General features: G+C 53.0%; 2 protein-coding genes across 2 annotated transcripts in view; one reads left to right on the top strand and one right to left on the bottom strand.

The window, feature by feature from the left end:
• Positions 1-3978: 3978 nt before the first annotated feature.
• Positions 3979-23292, top strand: FAM151A (family with sequence similarity 151 member A). The gene is made up of 8 exons (XM_008067806.1): positions 3979-4096; positions 5416-5559; positions 15638-15790; positions 16905-17064; positions 19640-19864; positions 20871-21010; positions 22040-22183; positions 22619-23292. The coding sequence occupies exons 1-8, from the start codon at positions 3979-3981 to the stop codon at positions 23290-23292; spliced, it is 1758 nt and encodes a 585-aa protein (XP_008065997.1).
• Positions 23293-23370: 78 nt separating this feature from the next.
• ACOT11 (acyl-CoA thioesterase 11) overlaps positions 23371-23829 on the bottom strand; it is a 60092-nt gene continuing 59633 nt past the window's right edge. The window contains exon 15 of the mRNA XM_021717485.1: positions 23371-23600. Coding sequence (XP_021573160.1) covers positions 23445-23600 — 156 coding nt within the window. The 3' untranslated portion in view covers positions 23371-23444. The remainder of the gene's footprint in view (positions 23601-23829) is intronic.

Genomic DNA, 23829 nt, shown 5'->3' with positions numbered 1-23829 from the left:
CCGGCTGCTGTTCCCTCTTACAGTTGGTTTTCACACATGGTAACTACTTTTCCTATGACTGTTGGGATGGTTAACTGTGAACTGCTTATTTTTCCCTGAAACTTTGCCTCAGGGTTTTCATAAGGCCTGGATTGAAGCTATGTTCCTCTTGAGAAAAACTTGTTTTTGCTTCTGCTGGTTACCTACATGAAGCTACTGGAATTTCACCATGTAGAGAGTTTTTAGACCACCCAAGCTGTATGAGTTTGGGCCAAATGCCTGTGTGAGGGTCAGCGGGTCATTATTAATTTTTTTTTTTTGAGTTGGAGTCTCACTCTGTCGCCCAGACTAGAGTGCAGTGGCCGCTCCCGGCCACCACAGCCTCGACCTGCAGGGCTCTGGCGATCCTTCCGCCTCAGCCTTCCAAGTAGCCGGAATTACAGGCACGTGCTAGCACGCCCGGCTAATTTCTTGATTTATTGTAGAGATGAGGTCTCGCTGCTCAGGCGGGTCTCAAACCTACAGGCTCAGGCAATCCACTCACCTCAGCCTCCCAAAGGTACGGGATTACAGGCTGAGCCACCGAGCCCGGCAGAACTTAGTTCTTATAGTCCATGAGGGCACTCCATGTGCAAACCAACCTCATTCTAAAAGTGCTGATTATTTAATGCCCATGACTCTTTTTTTTTTTAGTCAGAGTTTCACTCTGTGACCCAGGCTGGAGTGCAGTGGCACAGTCACAGCCACTGCAGCCTCTACCTGCTAGGTTCAGGCAATCCTCCCACCTCAGCCTCCTGAGAAGCTGGAACTACCAGTGCATGCCACCACATCTGGCTAATTTTGTTTATCTTTTGTAGAGATGAGGTTTCACTGTGTTGCCCAGGCTGGTCTTGAACTCCTGGGGTCAAGAAATCCTCTCACCTTGGCTTCCCAAAATGCTGGGATTACAGGTGTGAGCCACCACACCTGGTTGGATTGGATTTTTCTTTTAAAAAGAGATTTCTCTGGTTGGGCATGGATATATATATATATAATTTTTTAATTTTATTTATTTATTTTTTGAGTTGGAGTCTCAGTCTGTTGCCCAGGCTGGAGTGCAGTGACATGCTCACGGTCACCACAGCCTCGACCTGCTGGGTTCAGGCGATCCTTCCGCCTCAGCCTTCCAAGTAGCTGGAACTACAGGCATGCGCCACCATGCCCAGTTAATTTTTTTGATTTTTTATTGTGGAGATGAGGTCTTGCCAAGTTGCTCAAGGCTGGTCTCAAACCCATGAGCTCAGGCAATCTTCTCACCTCGGCTTCCCAAAGTGCTGGGATTATAGACGTGAGCCACTGCACCCAGCCTTTTTATTTTTTTTAAAGATTTCTCCAGCATTGCTGTTAAGTAGTGAAGTCAGAAAAAAAAAACGTGGCCATCCAGTTGTGAATGGGGGTGGACAGAAGAGACCAGCAGATGCCATCAAGCCAGGCAACTGGGCCTGGAGTCAGCCCAACCTGCACTTGAATTTGACACTGAGGTGACTTGGGACCAGTCTCCACCCCTCTGAGCCTCAATTTCTTTGCCTGCAACATGGGAACATAAGAACTACTTGTCAGTGTTAAGGGACACTTTGTAGGAAATCAACAAATAATACATTTTTATTGTTGTTATTCATGAAAGTAGAAAAAAATGCAAACTCAACCAGGCCAGACTTATCATGTCCCGAATTCTTAGAAGGGCCTATGGGAGCAGGAGGGGACACTGGAGTTACATTTTATAACTCTGGTGGTGTGTTGTTCCTTTATACTTAACTGCAGAGTAAACCATAAGTGGTTGTTCCTCCGTCATTCCCAGTTAACTTTCTGTGGCTTTTATCACAATATCTCATGTAACACACCCTTCCACACCTTATTACAGAAGCGATCTGGGTGAGGCCCAGTGCCATTGGATTCTGGAATCTGGCGTGGATGGCCGGGGACAGCAGCTCCCAGAAAAGGAGACTCACAAATCATGCTTCTGTTTGCCTGTGGCCCCCTAACTCTCCTGGGAAGCTGAGGGTCCCTGCAACATTGACCCTGCCCTGTTCTGGCCCAGAGCACTGCTCAGGAAGGGAGGAGTCTGAGGCCCAGAGAGAAAAGAGCTGCCTTCTCTAGAGGCCAAGGGAATGAAGAATCAGTTGGGGGCTGACTCCGGACATATTCTCTGAATATACCAAGGGGGAAGGGGGGCTCCTGACTGTCTAGCAGCCAGCCGCAGCTTGGGTTCTTGTGGAACCCCATAAACCTGCCATGCCCTGCCCATGTCCTGCAGGACAGCACACGCTAGGTGTCGGGTCCTCCCCCATCCCATGGCACCTTGTCCTGGCACCTCTCCCTCCTGGACCTTCAGCCTCTCTGCTTCCTCCCAGCCCCTCTCCACAGGCTCTGGTGGGCCCACCCTCCCCACTGACCCACAAACACCGTCCTTGCCAGTGTCACCATCGCTCTTGCCAAATCCGGGGGTCCTTGCTGTCCTCATGGGCTCCACCTCCCGGCCTGGCTGACCACTCTTTCTTCTCGAAGTGATTCTTCCGTCGACACCCCCCACCTCCCACTCTCTGTTCTGCCCTGTCCCTCTCCTCTTCCTCCACTTCCCTTAGGTCAGCGGTTCCCAGACATTGACCTCCATCCTGTTCTCTCTTGGCCTTGGGCAGAAAATGATGGTCATGCCCTTGTCTGCGGCCCTGGTCTCACGCTGGAGCCCAGCACCTTCTGGGCAGTAACTCAGAGATGACCCGCAACCCCCACCATATACCTGGCCTGAACCAAAATCCCTCCCGAACTGTCCCTCCACCCCTCAGTGCCCTGACAGCTGCTCACCTGAACGTCATCTACACACACCACACACACACACGCAAGTGGATCAGTCACTAAGTGCCCTACTGGACTCCCTTATGAGCCTCTATAAGCTGAAGCCTGTGCACGTTACAGGTGCACTAAATACCAGGGTCACCAGGCACCGTGGCTCAAGCCTGTAATCCCAGCACTTTAGGAGGCCAAGGTGAGAGGATTGCCTGAGCTCAGGGGTTCGAGACTAGCCTGGGCAACTTGGTGAGACCTCGTCTCTACAATAAATCAAAAGCTAAGCCTGGCATGGTAGTGCGTACCTGTAGTTCCGGCTACTGAGGTGGAAGGATCACCTGAGCCCAGCAGGTCGAAACTGCGGTGGCCGTGAGCATGCCACTGCACTCCCTCCAGCCTGGGTGACAGAGTGAAACTCCAACTCAAAAAAAAACCCTAGAGTCCTCAGCATGGGACACTCTCTAACTTGCTTCCCATGCCGGGACCCCCAGAACTTGCTCTGTGTGAGGTGGTGACTCAGTCCCTTCCCCATGGACTCTCTGCCCCGGGAATGGCCCGCAGTAACCCAGGCCAGCATGCCAGGGCTATCAATTTCATCCCCATGTAGATAATCTATCAGCCACAAGCTTGGATAGAAGGGAGATTCTTGCCCCTCAGATCTAATCTGTCCTTGTCACCACCCTTGCCTGATAGGCGGGATTCCCAGAGGGCAGAGTAAAGAGCCTGGAATCAGAAGATGACAGAACGAGGTCACACAGCCTAGTCATTTCCTTTTGCACAGAGGGAAACTAGAGCCAGAGAGGGACAGACACACACTCCAGGTCTCCAGGAAAGCCTGGTGGGCTGGGCTTGGTCTTCCTGGTCAAGGGCAGGCAGGCAGGTCTGGGGGCTCAGCCCGACATTCTCTGTTGTGCTCAAAGGTCACCTTGGAGGTGACAGGATTTTCTGCTTGGCCTGTTACCTGGGAGGGCGAGGGGAAGGGGAGGAGGGTGGGGAGGGAGGAGGGGCTTGAGGGGTTATCTCCGCGACAGGCATTGCTGGGCTGCGAAGTTGGCTGGCTCTGGCAGGGAGTTACATGCTGCTGGGGGCTCCACCTCCCACCTGATCCCAGCCACAGGGAGCCTCAGGGACTCTGGGCCGTGAGCAGCTGTGGGACATTTCCCAGAGGGGGTCACCATGGACCACAGAAAGCAGTGTCCAAAGAGCCATCTCAAGTGGGTGCTGGTTGGCATCGCCAGCGGGTCTCTGGTACTCATGGTCGGGATCGTCCTGAGCCTCGGCCTCCGGCAGCCAGGTAGGAGCCTCTCCCTGTGCCTCTCCTGTGCCCCCTCCTTATCCCCAGCGAGGCTGTGTCCCCGTGGACAGCGCTGACTGGCTCTTCTCCCACGCTTCGTCCCCACTGAGACCCATTCCCCGTCCACAGCTCTCTCCGCCTCTGCCATCCCAACCCTAATGACCTCAACCGCCCCCCCAAGGTCCTACTAGCCTTCCTTCCCTCCATCAGTCCTGAAGAGCACCAAGTCTCCCTTCTGCGCCCTTCTTGGGAGTCACATGGGCACTTCGAACTCAGAAGACAGCTGGACTCACCCCTTCCCCCGACCCACAGGCATCCCTGCGCTCTCTTGGCGAATGACTTCCTCATTCACACAGGGACCTGGGGGTGGCCCCACCCCTCGTCTCAGGCCTGTGTTCCTCAGTCCTGAGCCTCAAGGACTCTGCCTCCCCACCCGCGACTCTCCCTCACTGCCCTCTGAGGCCTCGGGGTGTCTTCCTGGCACCCTTCCACACAGTCCCTCTGCCACCAGGGTGCTGTCACCTGCCCATGCTCGCTCTGCAGCCAGGGAGATCCTCCCCAGCAAAACCCTCAGCCACTGCCCTCAACACATGGCCGACTTTGCCCGTGTTCAAGGCCACTTGCGACCTGATCCCAGCCCCATTTTCCAAGCTCGTCCAGTTTCATTTCTCTGTTGCATCTGCACCGGGCCAGTGGCCATTCCTCTTGGCAGCCCCTTGCTGCCACAGCCAAGCCTTTGCCGGCGCTATTCTCTCTGGAATAACCTAGTCCCCTTTTCTGTCAAATTACACCCATCCTTCAAGGTCTCCCTTAAATGCCCCTTTCTGGCCAGGAGCGGTGGCTCACGCCTATAATCCCAGCACTTTGGGAGGCCAAGGTAAGAGGACCGCCTGAGCCCACAAGTTCGAGACCAGCCTGGGCAACATGGCAAGACCTTATCTCTACAATAAATCAAAAAAAAAACTAGCTGGGCATGGTGGCACATGCCTGTGGTTTCAGCTACTTAGAAGGCTGAGGCAGAAGGATCGCCTGAGCCCAGCGGGTCGGGGCTGCAGTGGCCGAGTGTGCCACTGCTCCAGCCTGGGTGATAGAGTAAAACTCCGACTAAAAAAAGAAAAAAATGTCCCCTTCTCTGGGAGCACCCTGTCTGCTAACTGCCCTAGGCTGGTGCCAAGAATGAGTTCAGGTTTCAGCAGCCACTCTGCTGGATGGCATGCTGGGCACACAATGGGAGCTCAGGCGGAGTCGTGGAAGGAGTGGGCAGGCGTCTCAGGCTGGCGTGAGGACTGATGCTAACAACCCCGTGGCATTCATTCCAGGCTGTGAGCAGGACACCTGCCACACTGACGCAGACATGCTGGACTACCTGCTGAGCCTGGGAAACATCAGCCACCGAGACGGCCTGCAGGTCACCTGGTACCATGCGGCCAACAGCAAGAAAGACATGATGGCTGCCTTGAACGGTAAGTCCAGCTGCCAAGACTGGGGCAGGCCAGGGCAGGGGATGGAAGGTGGGAGACAGCAGAGGTAAGGATCAGACCCTGGTCACCATGGCATTCTGGTGGCCATTTACATGCCTTGTCAGACTCCACGAGGAAGAAGGGGCTGCCGGGAGCTGAGTGACAGGTTCAAGATCACACAGCTAATGAGCTATGAGTCCAAGATTTGAACCAAGTCTGGCTCCAAAGCCCTGACTGCATTTTCCCCTCACTTTCCACTACCCCCACCCAGCTATTCCTCCCTCACGCTGTCAGGGCCAACTGTCCCTGCTAAGGAAGCCTTTGCCCTCAAAGCCTCAAGAAGCCCAGCACTACTAAATTTGAAGCCCAGCGCTACTAAAAACTAAGGGGAAACCTGAGACTCACATCCAACGTGATGATGGTAGCCAGTCAGCTCTGGCTCACTGTGCAGGACATGTGCATCACACACGGGTTCTCCTGGGACCACCTGTTTCCCGAGTACCTCTTTATAGAAGAAAAACAGAGGCTCAGAAGAGTTAGGTGACTCACCCAAGGATTGTTTTGGTTTGGGGTTTGTTTTTTTTTTGGTAGAGATAGGGTCTCGTTCTGTCACCCAGGCTGGAGTACAGTGGTGTCATCATAGCTTACTGCAGCCTCAAAACTGTCGGGCTCAAGCCATCCTTCTGCCTCAGCCTCCAGAGTAGCTGGGTCTACAGGCATATGCCACCAAGCTTGGCTAATTTTTTCTTTTCTTTTCTTTCCTTTTTGAGTCAGGATCTCATTCTGTTGCCCAGGCTGGAGTGCAGTGGTATGATCACAGCTTACTACAGTCTCCATCTCCTGGGCTCAGGCAATCGTTCCACCTCAGCCTCCCAAGTATTTAATGTTTTTGTAGAGATGGGGTTTCCCTATGTTGCCCAGGCTGATATCAAACTCCTGGACTCAAGCAATCCTCTCACCTCAGACTCCCAAAATACTGAGATTACAAGTGTGAGGCACCAAACCTGGCCCTGGCTATTTTTTTTCTTTTTTTTTTTTTTAGTTGGAATCTCACTCTGTCACCCAGGCTGGAGCGAAGTGGCATGCTCGGGGGCCACCACACCCTCAACTTGCTAAGCTCAGGTGATCCTTCTGCCTCAGCCTTCCAAGTAACTGAAACTACTGCTGTGTGCCACCTCACCTGGCTAATCTTTTTATTTATTGTAGAGACAGGATTTCACCAAGTTGCTCAGCCTGGTCTCGATTCCCTGGGCTCAGGCAACCCTCTCACCTCGGTCTCCCAAAGTGCTGGGATTATAGGCATGAGTCACTGCACCCAGCCAGCCCCAATTAATTTTTTTTTTCCTGGCTGGGCGCTGTGGCTCACAACTGTAATCCCAGCACTTTGGGAGGCAGAGGCAAGAGGATTGTCTGAGCCCAGAGGTTCTAGACCATTCTGGGCAACACGACGAGACCTCGTCTTGACAATAAATCAAAAAAGTAGCCAGGCGTGGTGGCACTCACCGATAGTTTCAGCTACTTGGAAGACAGGTGGAAGGATCACCTGGGCCCAGCAGGTCGAGGCTACAGTGGCCATGAGTCTGCCACTACACTCCAGCCTGAGCGACAGAGTGAGACTTCAGCTCAAAAAAAAAATAAAATAAAATGTTTTTGTAGAGCCAGGGTCTTGCTATGTTGCCCAGGCTGGTCTTGAACTCCTATCCTCAAGGGATCCTTCTGCCTCCCAAAGCACTAGGATTATAGATGTGAGCCATCTAGCTGAGAAACACTGTCTGAAAGTGGTTAAGCCAGCATAAGAGCCCAGAGTGGCCAGCTCCTAGGGTCCATACTCTGAGCCAGGTTGGCAGGGAAACACCCTCTCCTTCAGGACAGTTAGGAAACTCAGCAGATCATACTCATGTACTGTGAACTCTATAAAGGTGGAGGAATAGTCCTAACATGAGCATGCGGCCAGGCACGGTGGTTCAAGCCTGTAATCCCAGCACCTTGGGAGGTCAAGACAGGAGGATTGGCTGAGCCCATGGGTTCAAGAACAGCCTGGGCAACTTGGTGAGACCTTGTCTCCATAATAAATCAAAGAATTAGCCGGGCGTAGTAGTGCACGCCTATAGCTGCAGCTACTTGGAAGGCTAGGGTGGAAGGATCACCGGACACCAGCAGATCGAGGCTGTGGTGGCCAGGAGTGTGCCTGCCCTCCAGCCTGGGTGACAGAGTGAGACTCCAACCCCCCCAAAAAAAAGGCTGGGCTCAGTCTGCAATCCCAGCACTTTGGGAGGCCAAGGTAAGAGGTTTTGCCTGAGCCCGGGGAGTTCAAGACCAGCCTGGGCAACTTGGTGAGACCTCGTCTCTACAATAAATCAAAAATTAGCCAGGTGTGGTAGTGCATGCCTATAGTTCTGGCTACTTGGAAGGCTGAGGCGGAAGGATTGCCAGAGCCCAGCAGGTCGACGCTGGGATGACTGAGCTTGCCACTACACTCCAGCCTGGGCAACGGAGTGAGACTCCAACTCAAAACAAACAAACAAACAAAAAAACATGAGCATGCTTCACAAGACAAGCTGTTGGCCCCACCATCAGAGTTTTTGATTCCCTGGTTCCAGGGTGGGGCCTGAGAATTCACATTTCTAGCAAGATCCCAGGTGGTACTGATGCTGCTAGCCCCAAGATCACACTTGGAGCACCATTGCTCAAGCCAACTCCCTCCATTTCAGATGAGGAAACTGGGGTCTGAGGGCTGATAGGGGGACATCATTGTCTAAACCAGGACACTCTTGATCACAACAGAGGTCATTATTAATTACGCTGAAACAACAAAAATACACCAGGTGGTACCTTACTCTAGTTAAGCAAGCCACTCTATGTAAATGATTAACACTCAGTGTATGCCTGACCAGGGATATTGTAGTGTTTAATTCTTGTAGATGAGGAAACAGAAGCACAGAGTGGTCAAAAAACCTTCCCAGGGCATACAGCTTACAAGTGTTAGGACTGGGCCTGAAAGCCAGCAGTAACAATTCAGCGTGCACAATTAGCCACCGTACTCTCCTGCAGATTCGTAAAACTCCAGCACCTGCACCCCTTCTCTCCAGACTGTGGCTCCCTGAGGTCAGGGCTTCTGCTGCAGTCACAGGAACCCAATCCTTCCCTCATCTCTTGGTCCTTCTTTTTATTTTATTTTATTTTATTTATTTTTTTTTTGAGTTAGAGTCTCACTCTGTTGCCCAGACTGGAGTGCAGTGGCATGCTCATGGACACCCCAGCGTAGACCTGCTGGGTTCCAGCAATCCTTCCATCTCAGCCTTCCAAGTAGCCAGAACTACAGTGGCACACTACCACCACACCTGACTCATTTTTTTGATTTATCATAGAGACAAAATCTCACCAAGTTGCCTGGGCTGGTCTCGAACCCATGGGCTCAGGTAATCCTCTTGCCTCGGCCTCCCAAAGTGCCAGGATTACGGGCTTGAGCCACTGCACCCAGCCTGAAGCCTGAAGACTTTTGTTTTTTTTTTTGGATACTCACTCTGTCTCCCAGGTTGGAGTGCAATAGCACACTCATGGCCACCCCAACGTCAAGCCGCTGGGCTCAGGCAATCCTTCTGCCTCAGCCTTCCGAGTAGCCAGAACCATAGGCACGAGTTCTCAGCAAGTTGTCCGGGCTGATCTTGAACTCACTAGCTCAGACAATCCACTCTCCTCGGTCTCCCAAAATGCTGGGATTACAGACTGAGTCACTGAGCCCTGCGTCTTAGTCCTTCTAAGCAAGTCAGTTCCCAGATGCAGCCTCCAAAAGGCAAGTAGCAACTTTTTTTGTTTTTGAGTCAGGGTCTCACTCTGTCACCCAGCCTGGAGTGCAGTGGCAGGACCACGCCCCACCACAGCCTCCACCTCCTGGGCTCAGGCAATCCTTCCATCTCAGCCTCCCCAGTAGCTGGGACTACAGGCGTGCACCACCACACCTGGCTAATTTTTTTACTGTTTGTAGAGACAAGAACTTGCTTTATTGCCCAGGCTGGTCTTGAAATCCCAGGCTCAAGCAATCCTTCTGCCTCAGCCTCCCAAAGTGCTAAGAGTTACAGGTGTGAACCTGGTGCCCGACCAACAAGTAGCAACAAGTAGCAACTTCTTTCTTTCTTTCTTTCTTTCTTTTTTTGAGTCTGAATCTTGCCGACCAGGCTGGAGAGCAGTAACACGCTCAGGGATACCGCAGCCTCCACCTGCTGGGTCAGGAAATCCTTCCGCCTCAGACTTCAAAGTAGCTGGAACTACAGGCATGCTCTACCACGCCCAGCTCATTTATTTTTATTTATTGTAGAAATGAAGTCTGCCAAGTTGCCCAGGCTGGTTTCAAACCTGTGGGCTCAGACAATCCTCTCACCTCGGCCTCCCAAAGTGCTAGGCTTATAGGTGTGAGCCACCACGCCTGGCCCACAAGTAGTAACTTTTTTTTTTTTTTGAGTTGTTGTCTCTGTTGCCCAGGCTGGGGTGCAATGGCACACTCAGGGCCACTGCAGCCTCGACCTGCTTGGCTCAGTTGATCCTTCCACCCCAGGCTTCCAGGTAACTGGAACCACAGGCACATGCCACCACATCCAGCTAATTTTTTGATTTATTGTAGAGATGAGGTCTCACCAAGTTTCCCAGACTGGTCTCAAACCTGTGGACTCAGGCAATCCTCTCACCTCAACTTCCCAAAGTGCTGGGATTATAGGCATGAGCCACCAAGCCCGGTCACAAGTAGCAACCTCTAACATCAAGGGAGAAGATTTTTCCAGGAAGAAGATGGGTCCAAGTGGCAATCCCAGGGAGGCAGATGAGGTCCAGACTGTGATTCCCATCAGTCTGTGTTCCACTCACTAAGTGTTCACTTAGCCCTTGTTTGGGGCCAAGCTCAGGAGGAAGGTTTATTTATCTTTTTCCTTTTCTCATTCCATCTCGTCTAAGAAGGAAGAAGGTTTAGACATGAGTAAGGTACAACTGTCTTCAGAGAGCTCATGGGGTCTCCACCTAGGGCAAATCAAGGTAGGCACCACGTGGGAGGGACACCAGGACTCAGCCACCTAGACTGACCCCGGCTCCTAATGCACTCCCCTTCCCCCTTAAATGGAAGACACCTCAGCACCCCTTCTCTTGAGCTACCCTCCTGCCTGCCCAGGGACCCCCCCCCCCCCCGGTCTGCTTGTGGCTGGCTTCTCTGGGCCTCACTGAGCCCCAAACCCTGTGGAGCCCTCACTGCATTCCCAAGGAACAAACAGTTAAGATAAGAAAGGACTTTGTGTTCAAGTCATAAAAGTCAAGGTCACATTCAGAAAACCCTTCACAATGTGATTTTATGTCTGTGCCATACATTCTTGGAGCAGGAAAACAATGAGTTCCGACCTCTTTTGGGAGGAAGGGGATTTATTGTAGAGAAGAGGTCTCACCAAGTTGCCCAGTCTGGTCTCGAACCCACGGACGCAGGTAATCCTCTCACCTCATCCTCCCAAAGTGCTGGGATTATAGCCATGAGCCACCGCGCCCGCCCAAATCCCGACCTCTTGAAACATGATGTATAGCATGGGGATGAAACAGACATGCAAAAGCTCAGTGCAGGGAACAGCCTGTATTCGGCTTCCCTCAGCCTCTTGGAATTTCAGACACCAGCCACTTAGAGCAATCTGTTACAATTTTCTGGAACCTTGGGCGAGCTCTTTTGGGTGTGGGCTAGTTGATCATGACTTCTCTATCATGAATTCCCTTTACTGTTCATCACTCAACAACCGTTTTTTTAATACTTAGAGAAAGAGTTTAATATCACAAAGCAGCTGAATGAGGAAGACAGGAGATATTACTCAAATTTACTCTCCCCCAAAATCCAGAGGATAGGGTTTTTGTGTGTGTGTGTGTGTGTGTGTGTTGCTTGTTTGTTGAGTTGGAGTCTCACTCTGTGGTCCAGGCTGGAATGCAGTGGCATGCTCCCAGCCACTGCAGCCTCAACCTGCTGGGTTCCGGCGATCCTTCCACCTCAGCCTTCCAAGTAACTAGAACTACAGGCACACGCTATCACGCCCAGCTAATATTTGATTTATTGTAGAGACGAGATCTCATCATGCTGCCCAGGCTGGTCTCAAACCCACAGGCTCAGGCAATCCACTCGCCTCGGCCTCCCAAAGTGCTGGGATTATAGGCTTGAGCCACTGAGCCTGGCCGGATTGGGTTTTTAAAGAGAATTTGGCGGGCAGGGGACAGAGGCTGCTGATTGGTTGATGATATCAAGGAGTGTGTTGAGACTGTCTTCCTGTCACAGTCAATTTCTGGGAGGGGCCATCACAAACATGACAGTGGAGCCAGCTTCTTGGTGGGTGTCCTGGGCCTGGGTAGTGCTTTGGGCCCACTAAGAGTCTGAAAAATATCTCAAACATCAACAAGCATTTTTGAAGCACCGCTTTTAAGCCTGGTGCTGTCCAGGCACCAGAATTCAAGTGATGATCAACTATTAGCTGAACTCGGCTCTGCTGGAGCTTATACTCAGGAAGACTGATGCTGAGCATGCAATTACAGGACACATGGCCTGGCATGCAAAGGAGAGGAGTAGGTTTCACTAGGACCAAGGAGGTTTCACTAGCGACTTAGCCAGGGGATGGGCACTGCCTTGAGGAAATGATTTTTTTTTTTGAAAGCAGGATTTATTGAGAGGACAGAAACGCTCCCACAGTGGGAGGGGACCTGAGGGGGCTGCCCGAGAAAATGATATTTTAAGCCAGCACTGAAGGATGAGCGGGAGGTGCTCTAGTGGAGCTGTTGAGGGAAGCATGTTGCCAGGCAACAGCCCAGTGATAAGGAGGACAAGGAAAATCAAAGCCTTGCTACTCAAAGTGGGGTCCACAGACCAGCAGCATGGGCATCACTGGGGAGTGTGTTAGGAATGCAGAATCAGGCTGGGTGTGGTGGTTCACACCTATAATCCCAGCACTTAGGTAGGCCGAGGTGTGAGGATTGCCTGAGATCAGGGGTTTGAGACCAACCCGGGCAACTTGGCAAGCCCTCATCTCTACAATAAATCAAAAAAAGTAGCCGGGCATGGTGGTGTGTGCCTATAGTTCCAGCTACTTGGAAGGCTGAGGCAGAAGGATCGCCTGAGCCCAGCAGTTCAAGGCTGCAGTGGCTGCGAGTGTGCCACTGTACTCCAGCCTGGGTGACAGAGTGAGACTCCCAACTCAAAAAAATAAAAACACAGAATCAGGCTGGGCACAGTGGCTTACGCCTATAATCCCAGCACTTTGGGAGGCCGAGGTGAGAGGATTGCCTGAGCCCTCAAGTTTGAGACCAGCCGGGGCAACTTGGCAAGATCTCATCTCTACAATAAATCAAAAGTAGCCGGGCAGGGTGGTGTGTGCCTGTAGTTCCAGCTACTTGGCAGGCTGAAGCGGAAGGATCACCTGAGCCCAGCTGGTTGAGGCTGCAGTGGCTGGGAGCGTGCCACTGCCCTCCAGCCTGGGCAACAGAGTGAGACTCTGACTCAAAAAAAAAAAGAAAAAAGAAAAGTAATGCAGAGTTTCTAACTCACCCCAGACTTAGAGATCAGAACCTGCATTTTAACAGCTCCTGGGGAATCTATATGCATGTCAAAGTTGGAGACAGACACTAGTCAGGCATGCTGGCTCATGCCTATAATCCTAACCATTTGGGAGGCCAAGACAGAAGGATTTCTTGAGGCTAAGAGTTAGAGACCAGCCTGAGCAACAAAGCGAGACCCTGTCTTTGCAAAATATACAAAAATTACCTGGGCATGATAGCAAGTCTGCAGTTCCAGTTACTCTGGAGGTTGAGGCAGGAGGATTGCTGGAGCCCCAGAGCTCCAGGTTCCAGTGAGCTATGATTACACCACTACCCTCCAGCCTAGGCAACGGAGCAAGACTTTGTCTCTAAATAGAGTATTAATAAATTTGGAGAAGCTGGGAGTAGCTGGAACCTAGAGAATGAGGGAGAGAGGGCATGAGATGAGACTGGAAAATTTGGCAGGACTTGTTTGTACCGACCGCAAAGATTGTGGTAAGGAGTTTGGGTTTGATTTTCAGGGCAGTGGGTTGGTTTTTGGCATTTTTAAAAGCCAAATCGGGTACATGTTTGGAACGCTCACTCTGGCGGTGCTATAGAGAATGGACTTGCTGAGGAGCAGAGCTAGAGGGGAGAAGAATGGTCAGGAGGCTGGGAGTCACCAAAAGAAAAGGCCCCTTCTGATGCCAACTGTCTGCAATGTTGCGTGGACTGAAAGTGATCCCTTGCCTTCTCCACCAGACCCCTCAAATTCAAATGCCTCTTGTATGATCTTCTAGAGTTTGCTCCCCCCTAGAAAGGTCTAAGCTCCCTCCTAGACTAAACTTTTTTTTTTTGAGTTGGAGTCTCACTCTGTCACCCAGACTGGAGTGCAGTGGCCGCTTCCGGCCACCGCAGCCTCGACCTGCTGGACTCTGGAGATCCTTCCTCCTCAGCCTTCCGAGTAGCCGGAATTACAGGCATGCGCTACCACGCCCGGCTAATTTTTGATTTATTGTAGAGATGAGGTCTCGCTGCCCCAGGCGGGTCTCGAACCCGCGGGCTCAGGCAATCCACTCACCTCAGCCTCCCAAAGGCGTGGGATTACAGGCTGAGCCACCGAGCCCGGCTAATTATTTTTTTAATTGTAGAGACGAGCTCTCGCCAAGTTGCCCAGGCTGGTCTCGAACCCGCGGGCTCAGGCAATCCACTCACCTCGGCCTCCCAAAGTGCTGGGATGACAGGCTGAGCCAACGAGCCCGGCCTAGACTGAACTCTTGAAGGCAGGAATCAGACAACAATCACCTGAGTGAGTTAACCGTGTGAAGTTTAAGAGATTAAAATAATAATAACCTTATGTACTTCAGACGGGAACATGATTCAGAAGCTTTTCTGAAAAGTAATTTGATAGCACAGGCTTTAAAAATGCCCATGCATTGCTCAGAGTCATTCTACAAGGAAGGATCAGAAAATCAGAATAAAAGATGCATCATTACGTATTAATAGCAAAAATTACAAATTACCAAAATGTTTCAGGACTAGGGGATGGTAAATTACATTGTGGTGTGCACCCTCTACCAGGACTTTTTATTTTTTATTTATTTATTTATTTTGAGTTGGAGTCTCACTCTCAGAGACTCAGACTGGAGTGCAGTGGCCGCTCCTGGCCACTGCAGCCTCGACCTGCTGGGCTCCGGCGATCCTTCCGCCTCAGCCTTCCAAGTAGCTGGAACTACAGGTGCGCACTACCACGCCTGGCTAGTTTTTTGATTTATTGTAGAGATGAGGTCTCGCCAAGTTGCCCAGGTGGGTCTCGAACCTGTGGGCTCAGGCAATCCACTCACCTCAGCCTCCCAAAGGCGCAGGATTACAGGCTGAGCCACCGAGCCTGGCTCCTCAGCTGATTTTTTAATTTTTGTAGAGACAATGTCTCCTTGTGTTGCCCAGGCTGGTCTCGAACTCCTAGGCACAAGCAATCCTCCCACCTTGGTCCCCTAAAGTGCTGGGATTATAGACATAAGCCACCATGCCCAACCATAATAATTACAAATGCAGTGGAGTCTCAACTGTGTAAAAATTACGCAGTGACAAAAATGGAAGAAAATATATCAAAATATGAATGATGATGGAGATTCCTCTTCTTCCTGTTCTCTGTATTTCCTAAATGTTCTATAATAAACAGTAATACTTTTATGATGAGAAAAATTGTTTTCTGTTTGTTTCTTTTTTCTGAATCAGAGTCTCACTCTGTCGCCCAGGCTGGAGTGTAGTGGCACACTCACAGTCATCCTGGTGCTGACCTGATGGACTCCGGCGATCCTTCCGACTCAGCCTTCCAAGTAGCCAGAACTACAGGTGTGCGCTATCGTGCCCGGCTAATTTTTTTATTTATTGTAGAGATGAGGTCTCACCAAGTTGCCTAGGCTGGTCTCGAACTCCTGAGCTCAGGCAATCCTCTCACCTCGGCCTCCCAAAGCGCTGGGATGGCAGACTTGAGTCATGCGCCCGGCCAAAAAATTGGTTTTTTTTAAGACAAGGAACTGGCTGAGTTCTGTCTCTTCTGCAGGCAACGCCATGGTCCTGGAGGCTGACGTCAATGTGGAAGGGCTCAACACAGTCAACGAGACAGGGGTCCCCATCATGGCACACCCCCCGGCCATCTACAGTGACAACACGCTGCAGCAGTGGCTGGACACCGTGCTGGACACATCTGTGAAAGGTAAGGGCCCTGCCAGGATCCCTCCTTCCCAGCCCTCTGGTCCCTGAGCAGAGCGAGTAGGGATACCTCACTCACGTGTCGCTCATTGCCGTGGCTGTTCCCTCATTGTGCTACAGACGCCCAGGCTCAGTGAAGACCAGGTGAGGTGGGGGGTGGGGAGATGTGTCAGTGAGTGTCTGGGTGTGCTCTCCTGGGCACACAGGTGAGACAGTGGACATGAAAGTGCAGAGTCAGCCGCCAAGTGCCAGACGTGTTGAATTCCCTGCTGGATCCATGATGTTCGAGGCTAAACTCCGCCTCCCCCCACGTCCCTTTACCAGCCACAGTCAGAATCTAATCCTCACCTTAACGCCTCCCTCTCCTCGTCCTCACATCCACTCAACTGCTGCGTCTGCCAGTTCTAACCCCCAAGGCCCACCTCCCATCCAGTCCCAGACTCACCAGCTCTCTCCTGGGCTTCCAACCTCACTGGCTTACTGTCCCAAACTCAGCCCCTCTGGCCTTCCCTTGACAACCACGACCACACCCACCCTTAAGTGATCTTTCCAAAATGCCAGTTTTATCGTGCCACTCCTCTGTTTCAGCCCTCCGTGGCCCCCCAGTATCCCTGGGACCAAGCATGCTCTCATTGACCTGGCTTTCAACACCTAACTACCCAGTCTAAAAAGGATGGGTCTTCCTTCACACTGGGTCCTTCCTCAGCCAAGATCGCCCTCCTCTGCTCAAATGCCCCTTCCTGGAGGCTGAAAGACCTCCCCACAGGCTCTGGTGGCTTGGGATCCTCCGAGCCTGCCCTGGCCAGGAATTACAGCCCTTTGGGAATTTACCACTTGTTTGATTCTAGCCACAACAGCCCTAGGTCCAAGCCCTTCTCAGGCCTCCACTGCCTCCTATGGGAGGCGGGCTCTCCCTCCCTGGAGTGGGTGGGCCCTTCTGGGTTGGCTCTGCCTGTTTGAAAGCCCCTCCTTTCACCCGGCAGGGAAGTGTCCCCTGTCTTCCCACTTCCCGGCCACCCGCCCCACACGCCTCCTACCAACTTCTGCCCTCTCCGCCCAGGGAGCCACATCTTCCTGGTTCCTTCTCCAGCTGCCAAGCCCTCACCCCTCCCCCACAGGCATCAAACTGGACTTCAAGAGCATCAAGGCCGTGGGCCCCTCCCTGGACCTCCTGCGGCGACTGACAGAGCAGGGCAAAGTCCGGAGGCCCGTATGGATCAACGCCGACATCCTGAAGGGCCCCAACGTGCCCATCTCGATCGAAGTCAATGCCACACAGTGAGTGTCCGCCTCTCTGCCCCAGTTGTGTCCAGCCCTCTTCCATCAGCACCTAGCACAGGAAGGGGGACGCAGGGTACCTTTGAGTTTGCCCCTAGTCACAACATACAGGCTCACCTCTGAGGCTTTGTACATGCTGTTCCCTCTATCTCAAATGCTTTTCCCCCTCTTTCTGAAGAACCTCTGCCCAGTCACTACCTCCTCTGGAAACTTCCCTGACATCCCAGCCTACTGTGGACCTTCCCCTGGGGCCCCCAGCCCCCACACATCCTTCTAACACAGCTCAGACTTCATTGGGTTGTCACTGTTGATTTACACATTTGTCACCCCTACTGCACTGGACCCTGGAGGACAGACAGAGCCACGTCCTCTCTGTGTACCAGTGACCAGTGCTGGACTCGGCCTTCTAGAAAAGTCTACCTTGGGAGGCAGAGGCCTGAGTTCAGGGTTTGAGACCAGCCTAGACAACATGGCAAGACCTCGTCTCTATAATAAATCTTTTTTTTTTATTTTGAGTTGGAGTCTCACTCTGTCACCCAGGCTGGAGGGCAGTGGCATGCTCATGGTCACTGCAGCCTTGACCTGCTGGGCTCAGGCAATCCTTCCACCTCCACCTTTCAAGTACCTGGAACTACAGGCATGTGCCACCATGCCCATCTAAGTTGCCCAGACTGTACTCGAACGCATGGACTCAGGCAGTCCTCTTGCCTCAGCCTCTCAAAATGCCAGCATTACAGGCATGAGCCACCATGCCCAGCACAATAAATAAAAAATTAGCCAGGCATGGTGGCACACGCTTGTAGTTCCGGCCACTTGGAAGACTGAGGCAGAAGGAGTGCCTGAGCCCTGGAGGTCAAGGCTGTGGTGGCCGTGAGCATGCCACTGCGCTCCAGCCTGGGCAACAGAGTGAGAACCTGACTCAAAAAAAAAAAAGTCTAAAACACTGCCTCCCTCCCCAGAGCTCCTGAAGTTACAGCACTGCCACAGACAGCCCTCACATACACCACCTGCAGGGTACTCTACAGTTTATAAAACAAGTCTACATAAAAATTTCTCTGATTTGGTCCTTACACAGCACTACCAGATTAGGGCTTTCTTCTCCCCATTTTGCAGATTATAAAGCTGACAATTGAGGCTCAACTTATTGAATGTTGACTATGTGACCCCAGCACTGTTTTAAGCACTTTCCTTGCAGATACCTCTGAACCCTTCCAATGTGGATGAGGTAGCTACTGTTATTTTCACTTTATTTGTCCAGAAATTATCTTGTAGAAGTTGAATGACCTGCCTAAGTCTTACGTGGCAGAGCAAAGAGTCAAACCCAGGCCTTTCTGACGCTAAGCACCAGGCTCTTTCTCCTCCGCCTGTCTGTCCCTCCACCCCAGTCCATCCAACCAGCCGACAACCCACCTATCCAGGATTTAATGTGCTTCTCTCAACTTGGCTGCATTTGGGAAGCAGCAGTTTGAAAGATGTAGTCTGTGATCCAAGATGCATATGGCTTGTTTTCTTGGCATGCTTATTTTACTCAATAGTTTTATTTTTGTGGAGGTGGGGACATTATTTGCCTATCAAAATTTGCATCAGGTCAAAATAAATTTAAAAAGAAAACATGAAACTTCAGAGACCCATACAGTTGGCAGAGTCCATGCCCAGATCCTGGGGCTCAGATTCAGTCTCCTCCATCCATATGGTGATGTTTTACAAGCCTTGCCCTGCTGGAAGGGATGCTGTCTTTTTTTTTTTTTTTGAGTTGGAGTCTCACTCTGTCACCCAGGCGGGAGTGCAGTGTTACGCTTCTCACAGCCACCGCAGCCTCGACCTGCTGGGCTCAGGCGATCCTTCTGCCGCAGTCTTCCAAGTAGCTGGAACTAGAGGAGTGCACCACCATGCCCGACTAATTTTTTGATCTACTGTAGAGACGAGGTCTCACCATGTTGCTCAGGCTGGTCTCGAACCCCTGAGTTCAGGCAATCCTCTCACCTTGGCCTCCTAAAGTGCTGGGATTATAGGTGTGAGCCACTGAGCCCGGCTGGACTGTCATTTTTTTAAAGACAAGGTCTTACTCCATTGCCCAGGCTGGAGTTCAGTGATCATAGCTCACTGCAGCCTCAAACTCCTGGGCTCAAGTGATCCTCCCACCTAAGTCTCCTAAGTAGCTGGGACTACAGGTACACACTATCACATCTGGCTAATTTTTTATATTATTTGGAGAACAGGGTCTTGATATATTACCCAGGCTGATCTCAAACTCCTGGTCTCAAGTGGTCCTCTGGCCTCAGTCTCCCAAAGCACTACGATTATCGGTGTGAGCCACTGTGCCCGGCCATGAAACTGTCTTTGAGAATCAAAGAGATTGAGTGATCTCAGGACCCGAACCCAGACCTCCCTGACTCCCAAACCTATGTTCCATTTGTGGGATCTTGAACAGGCCACTCTGTCTTGAAAACTCTGCTTCTGACCTTGACTCACAGACTCAACAGGCCTTGCTGTGTCCTAGCTCTGTGATCAGAACCAAAAGGAGACAAAGGGGCTGGCCAGGCTCTGCAAGACTGACATCTCTGATTCTCTGCAGGTTTCTGGCCCTGGTCCAGGAGAAGTACCCCCAGGCCACCCTGTCTCCAGGTTGGACCACCCTCTACATGCCCCTATTCCCGAACAGCACGTACACCCGAGCCATGGTGGAGGACATGCAGGCGCTGGTGGGAGCGCTACCACAGAAAGTCACCTTCCCTGTGCGGACCGTCATGGTGCGGGCCGCCTGGCCCCACTTCAGCTGGCTCTTGAGTCAATCTGAGAGGTGAAGACCTTCCTGACATGGGCTCCAAATCCAACTCTCACCCCAGAGACGCTGATGCCCCAGGGAGATCCCAGATGCTCAAAGATCACCTGGTTCAGTCCTCTCTGGTGCTCACGCCTGCTTTCTGCTTGTATACCTCTGGTGATGGGCTGCTCACTACCTCCCTGGGAACCCTTCTGTTGGAGGGTAACTCTCTGCCCCTGGGAAAATACTTGCACTGAGATACAATTTGTCTCCCCACAGCTTCTTCCCATAGGAGCCAGCTATATCCTTGAGGCTGCAGAGATTGTGCCAACCCCACCCCAAAATGGCCCTATAGGCTTTGAAAGGCCATCCCCACAACCCGCTCCCATCTATCCAGCCCTACTTTCCTCAGCTGCTCCCCACAGGAGTCCTGAGGCTGCCCCTTTCCCTTCTTCATGTCTGAGCCCACCCCCCCATGCCCTCCCCCTCTTATCCTTGTCCCTTTGCTAAAACAGAACTCAGACACTTCGAGTGAGGAGGCAGGACAGGCCTCCCCTCCGTGCTGGGCCTCTGTTTTCAGTCATTCTTCCTCCTCATGATTCTGTGGGCTGGGCGAGGTGTTGGCTAGGTGGTCCTCTGCTCCACCTGGTAAAGGCTGGGGTCACTCACATGTCTGGCTGGTTTCATCTGGTGGTGGGACTGGGCTTGGGATTTCCGAGAAAGCTTCAACCCCATAGCTGACTTTCCAGGCTCCTCTGTGACCTCCGTCGTGTTGTCCCTCACTGCTAAGCATCTAGCCGGTTTCTGCACAGCATGTCACCCGGCTACCCCAGGGAGAGGCCAAAGTCCCGGCATGCTTTCTGAATTCCCTGTGGCTCCTTCTGTCCTCAGGAAGGGTCAGTGCTCAGGAGAAGGGGCTGGTGGGAGGTCGGAGCACAGATGCTCCACCCTGGGCCCGGCCAGCGTCCAGTCTGAACACAGGAGAGGGGCTTCGGGCCCTCCTGGATCCGGGTGGGCACTGAACCAGCTCTCTGGGCCCCAGGTACAGCCTGACACTGTGGCAGGGCGCCTCAGACCCCACATCGATGGAAGATCTGCTTTACGTCCGGGACAACACTGCTGCCCACCAAGTCTACTATGACCTCTTCGAGCCTGCCTTGTCACAGTTCAAGCAGCTGGCCTGTAGGGAGGGGAACCGGGATGGGCGGTGTGGGCTGGACTCTGCACAGGGAAGCACCGGTGGGCACCAGAGCAGAGCTGGGGGGAAGGGACATCGGAAGGGGGAAGCTAGGGTGGGATGGGAGGGAGAATCCTGAATATCCCTTTGTGCCAAGCCCTGGTATGGTGTGCTCTCTAAGCCTCACACACCCATGAAGCAGGAATTCCATTTGATAGGGAAACCGAGGCTCAGAACAGTGAAGGAACTTTTTTTTTTTGAGTCAGAGTCTTACTCTGTTGCCCAGGCTGGAATGCAATGGCACGCTCATGGCCACCACAGTCTCAACCTGCTGGGCTCAGGCAATCCTTCTGCCTCAGCCTTCCAAGTAGCTGGAACTGCAGGCATGTGCCATCACACTCGGCTAATTTTTCTTGATTTATTATAGAGGTGAGGTCTCGCCAAGTTACCCAGGTTGGTCTCGAACCCATGGGCTCAGGCAATCCTCTCACCTAGGTTTGCCAAAGTGTGGGATTATAGGCGTGAGTCACCGTACCCAGCCGCAGTGAAGGAATTTGAAGTGATTCAGCTTGTATGTGGCATAACTCAGACTGGAACCCAGCAAATTCCAAACCCCATGCCCTCTGCCTTATAACACAGTTCCTCTGGGGGTACTTTAGCATTTCAGAGAGCAGCCCCGATTGTGTCTGCAAAGCAGTAATCCAGGCGCTCCTGTCCAAACCCCTGGTTCCCTTGAGCCTGCACCTAGGAAAGCCTGCAGCTAAACCATCTCCAAGGGTCCCCATCAGACGACAGTCCTCCCATGGCAGCCACCTAAGTGAGCTCTGCGGCCGGGCAGGTCTGGCTCCAGACCTCCAGCTACTCTGCTTGCTGCTTGTAGGATCTTCGGCAAGCTGCTTCTTGTAATCTACAAAACAGAGGACTGACAGTTACCTGGCAGGGTGCTGTGAGGCTTAGAACACTTGTAGCACTGTGGCCTGCAGAAGCTGCCATGAACGGCAGCCACTTGAATTTGGCAATCTGGGGTCCCACAGTGAATACCACACGGAAGCAAACGTACTACACGGGGGGCAGCCTGATCCCTCTTCTCCAACTGCCTGGGGGCGACGGTCTGGGTGTGGAGTGGCTCGTTCCTGGTGTCCAGAGCAGCAGACGAACAGCGGCAGTGACCTTCCCAGGTATGGCCTGCCTTCAGCCCCCATGCTCCTAGCTGAACTGCAGAGGCGTCCTTTGCTTGGGGTAGGGACCCTGGGCTTCCGTTATGACGGGAAGGCAGCACAGCAGGAAGAAGCACATGTTTCAAGAGCACAGGGCTCCCAGCCTTCAGACCAGCACCTTTGGGTCCTCAGCCATCCTGCCGCAGGCGAGGTAGGCAAGGACCCCAGGGCTGAGTCAAGGTAAAAAGCGAGAGCCGAACTGGAAGTTTCTCTTGCACTGAGCACATTTATAAAGCAACCCTTCCACCTGGAGCCCAGACCGGTAGACAGAGTCCAGAGAGGCAAGGTACCAGCTCCTGGTCCTTGGCGACCCCAGAACCCCCACTGCCCCTTTGACAAGGGACTCTGACATTTCATGATAACCCGAGACACCGTTGCCTCTGCTGCTTCTTCCAGACAAAGAGGGCATGATTCTGCTGAACGTTGGCCTCCAGGGAACCATAGCTGAGGACCCCGTGCCTGTCATCCGTGTCCCAAGGGGCTCTGTCCACACACTGGAGTCGTGCCTGCTGCAGTTGGCCACACGCCCGGGACGCTGGGGCATCCATTTGCAAATCACAGAGCCCACGGCCCTCCGGCCAGCACTGGCCTTGCTGGCGCGCCTCTCCACCCTTGACCTTCTGCCTCGGCCTGTGTGGGTCGGGGCCACGATCTCCCATGGGAGTTTTGTGGTCCCTGGCCACGTGGCGGGCAGAGAGTTGCTGACAGCTGTGGCTGAGGTTTTCCCCCACGTGACTCTGGCACCGGGCTGGCCTAAGGAGGCACTGGGCAGTGGCTACAGGGAACAGCTGCTCACAGATATGCTGGAGCTGTGCCAGGGGCTCTGGCAGCCCGTGTCCTTCCAGCTGCAGGCTGGGCCGCTGGGCCAGAGTGCGGGTGGAACCGTGGCCAGGCTGCTGGCAGCCTCCCCCCGGGCTACTGTCACCGTGGAGCACAGCCCGGCTGGGGGCAACTATGCCCTTGTGCGGACAGGGCTGCTTGCAGCCAGGGCCGTGGACAGGACCCGAGTCTACTTCAGGCTGTCCCAGGAGAACCGCAAGGACCTGCTGGCTGATGTCGGCAGAAGCTGAGCAGCCAGTGATGGTGGGCTGGGAGGCCTCGTGTGAAGGCTTCCCGTAGGCGAGGCAGACAGGAATACATGCTTCTGCCTTCCTCCATGAACTGTCCGTGAATTCTTGGGGCAGGGTGGCGTGGGAGTGGACGGGATGTGGCCCTGGCGCCCTTAGAGGGTCTGGAGGCTAGGGGCCAGGTCGTTCCGGTTATCCAGGAGGAACTGCTCGCAAGCCTTGAAGGTGGTGTAGAACTCAGAGGAGAGGCCAGCCACGTTGGTGGTCACATACTTGAGAAAGCCCGGGGTGGCCTGGCTGTAGTAGGACACCTGCAGGGCAGGAAGCCAGACTCAGGGAGGCCGAGCTGGGCGGGGGGAGCTGGAGGAGCAGGGAGCCCCATGGGCGGGTAGGGGAAGCAGGTGGCCTGTTTGCCTGCCTTCTGGGAGGGCAGCAGATACGATGCCGTTCCCCGGGGCCTTAGAAGATGCACAAATAGCAGGCTCGGTGGCTCCGCCTGTCATCCCAGCACTTTGGGAGGCCGAGGCGAGTGGATTGCCT

Source organism: Carlito syrichta, unplaced genomic scaffold, assembly GCF_000164805.1.
Source record: "Carlito syrichta isolate Samal-C Ts95f unplaced genomic scaffold, Tarsius_syrichta-2.0.1 Scaffold309778, whole genome shotgun sequence".
Taxonomy (NCBI): Eukaryota; Metazoa; Chordata; class Mammalia; order Primates; family Tarsiidae; genus Carlito; species Carlito syrichta.
Note: the sequence above shows the minus strand (reverse complement) of the source record. Positions and strands in the feature narration are given on the sequence as shown.

Bases quoted from the DNA above. Each gene is read 5' to 3' on its own strand.
- FAM151A (XM_008067806.1), top strand. From the start codon at position 3,979: ATGGACCACAGAAAGCAGTGTCCAAAGAGCCATCTCAAGTGGGTGCTG. The intron at 4,097-5,415 runs GTAGGAGCCTCT...CATTCATTCCAG, and splicing joins CCTCGGCCTCCGGCAGCCAG to GCTGTGAGCAGGACACCTGC. The intron at 22,184-22,618 runs GTATGGCCTGCC...TGCTTCTTCCAG, and splicing joins AGCGGCAGTGACCTTCCCAG to ACAAAGAGGGCATGATTCTG.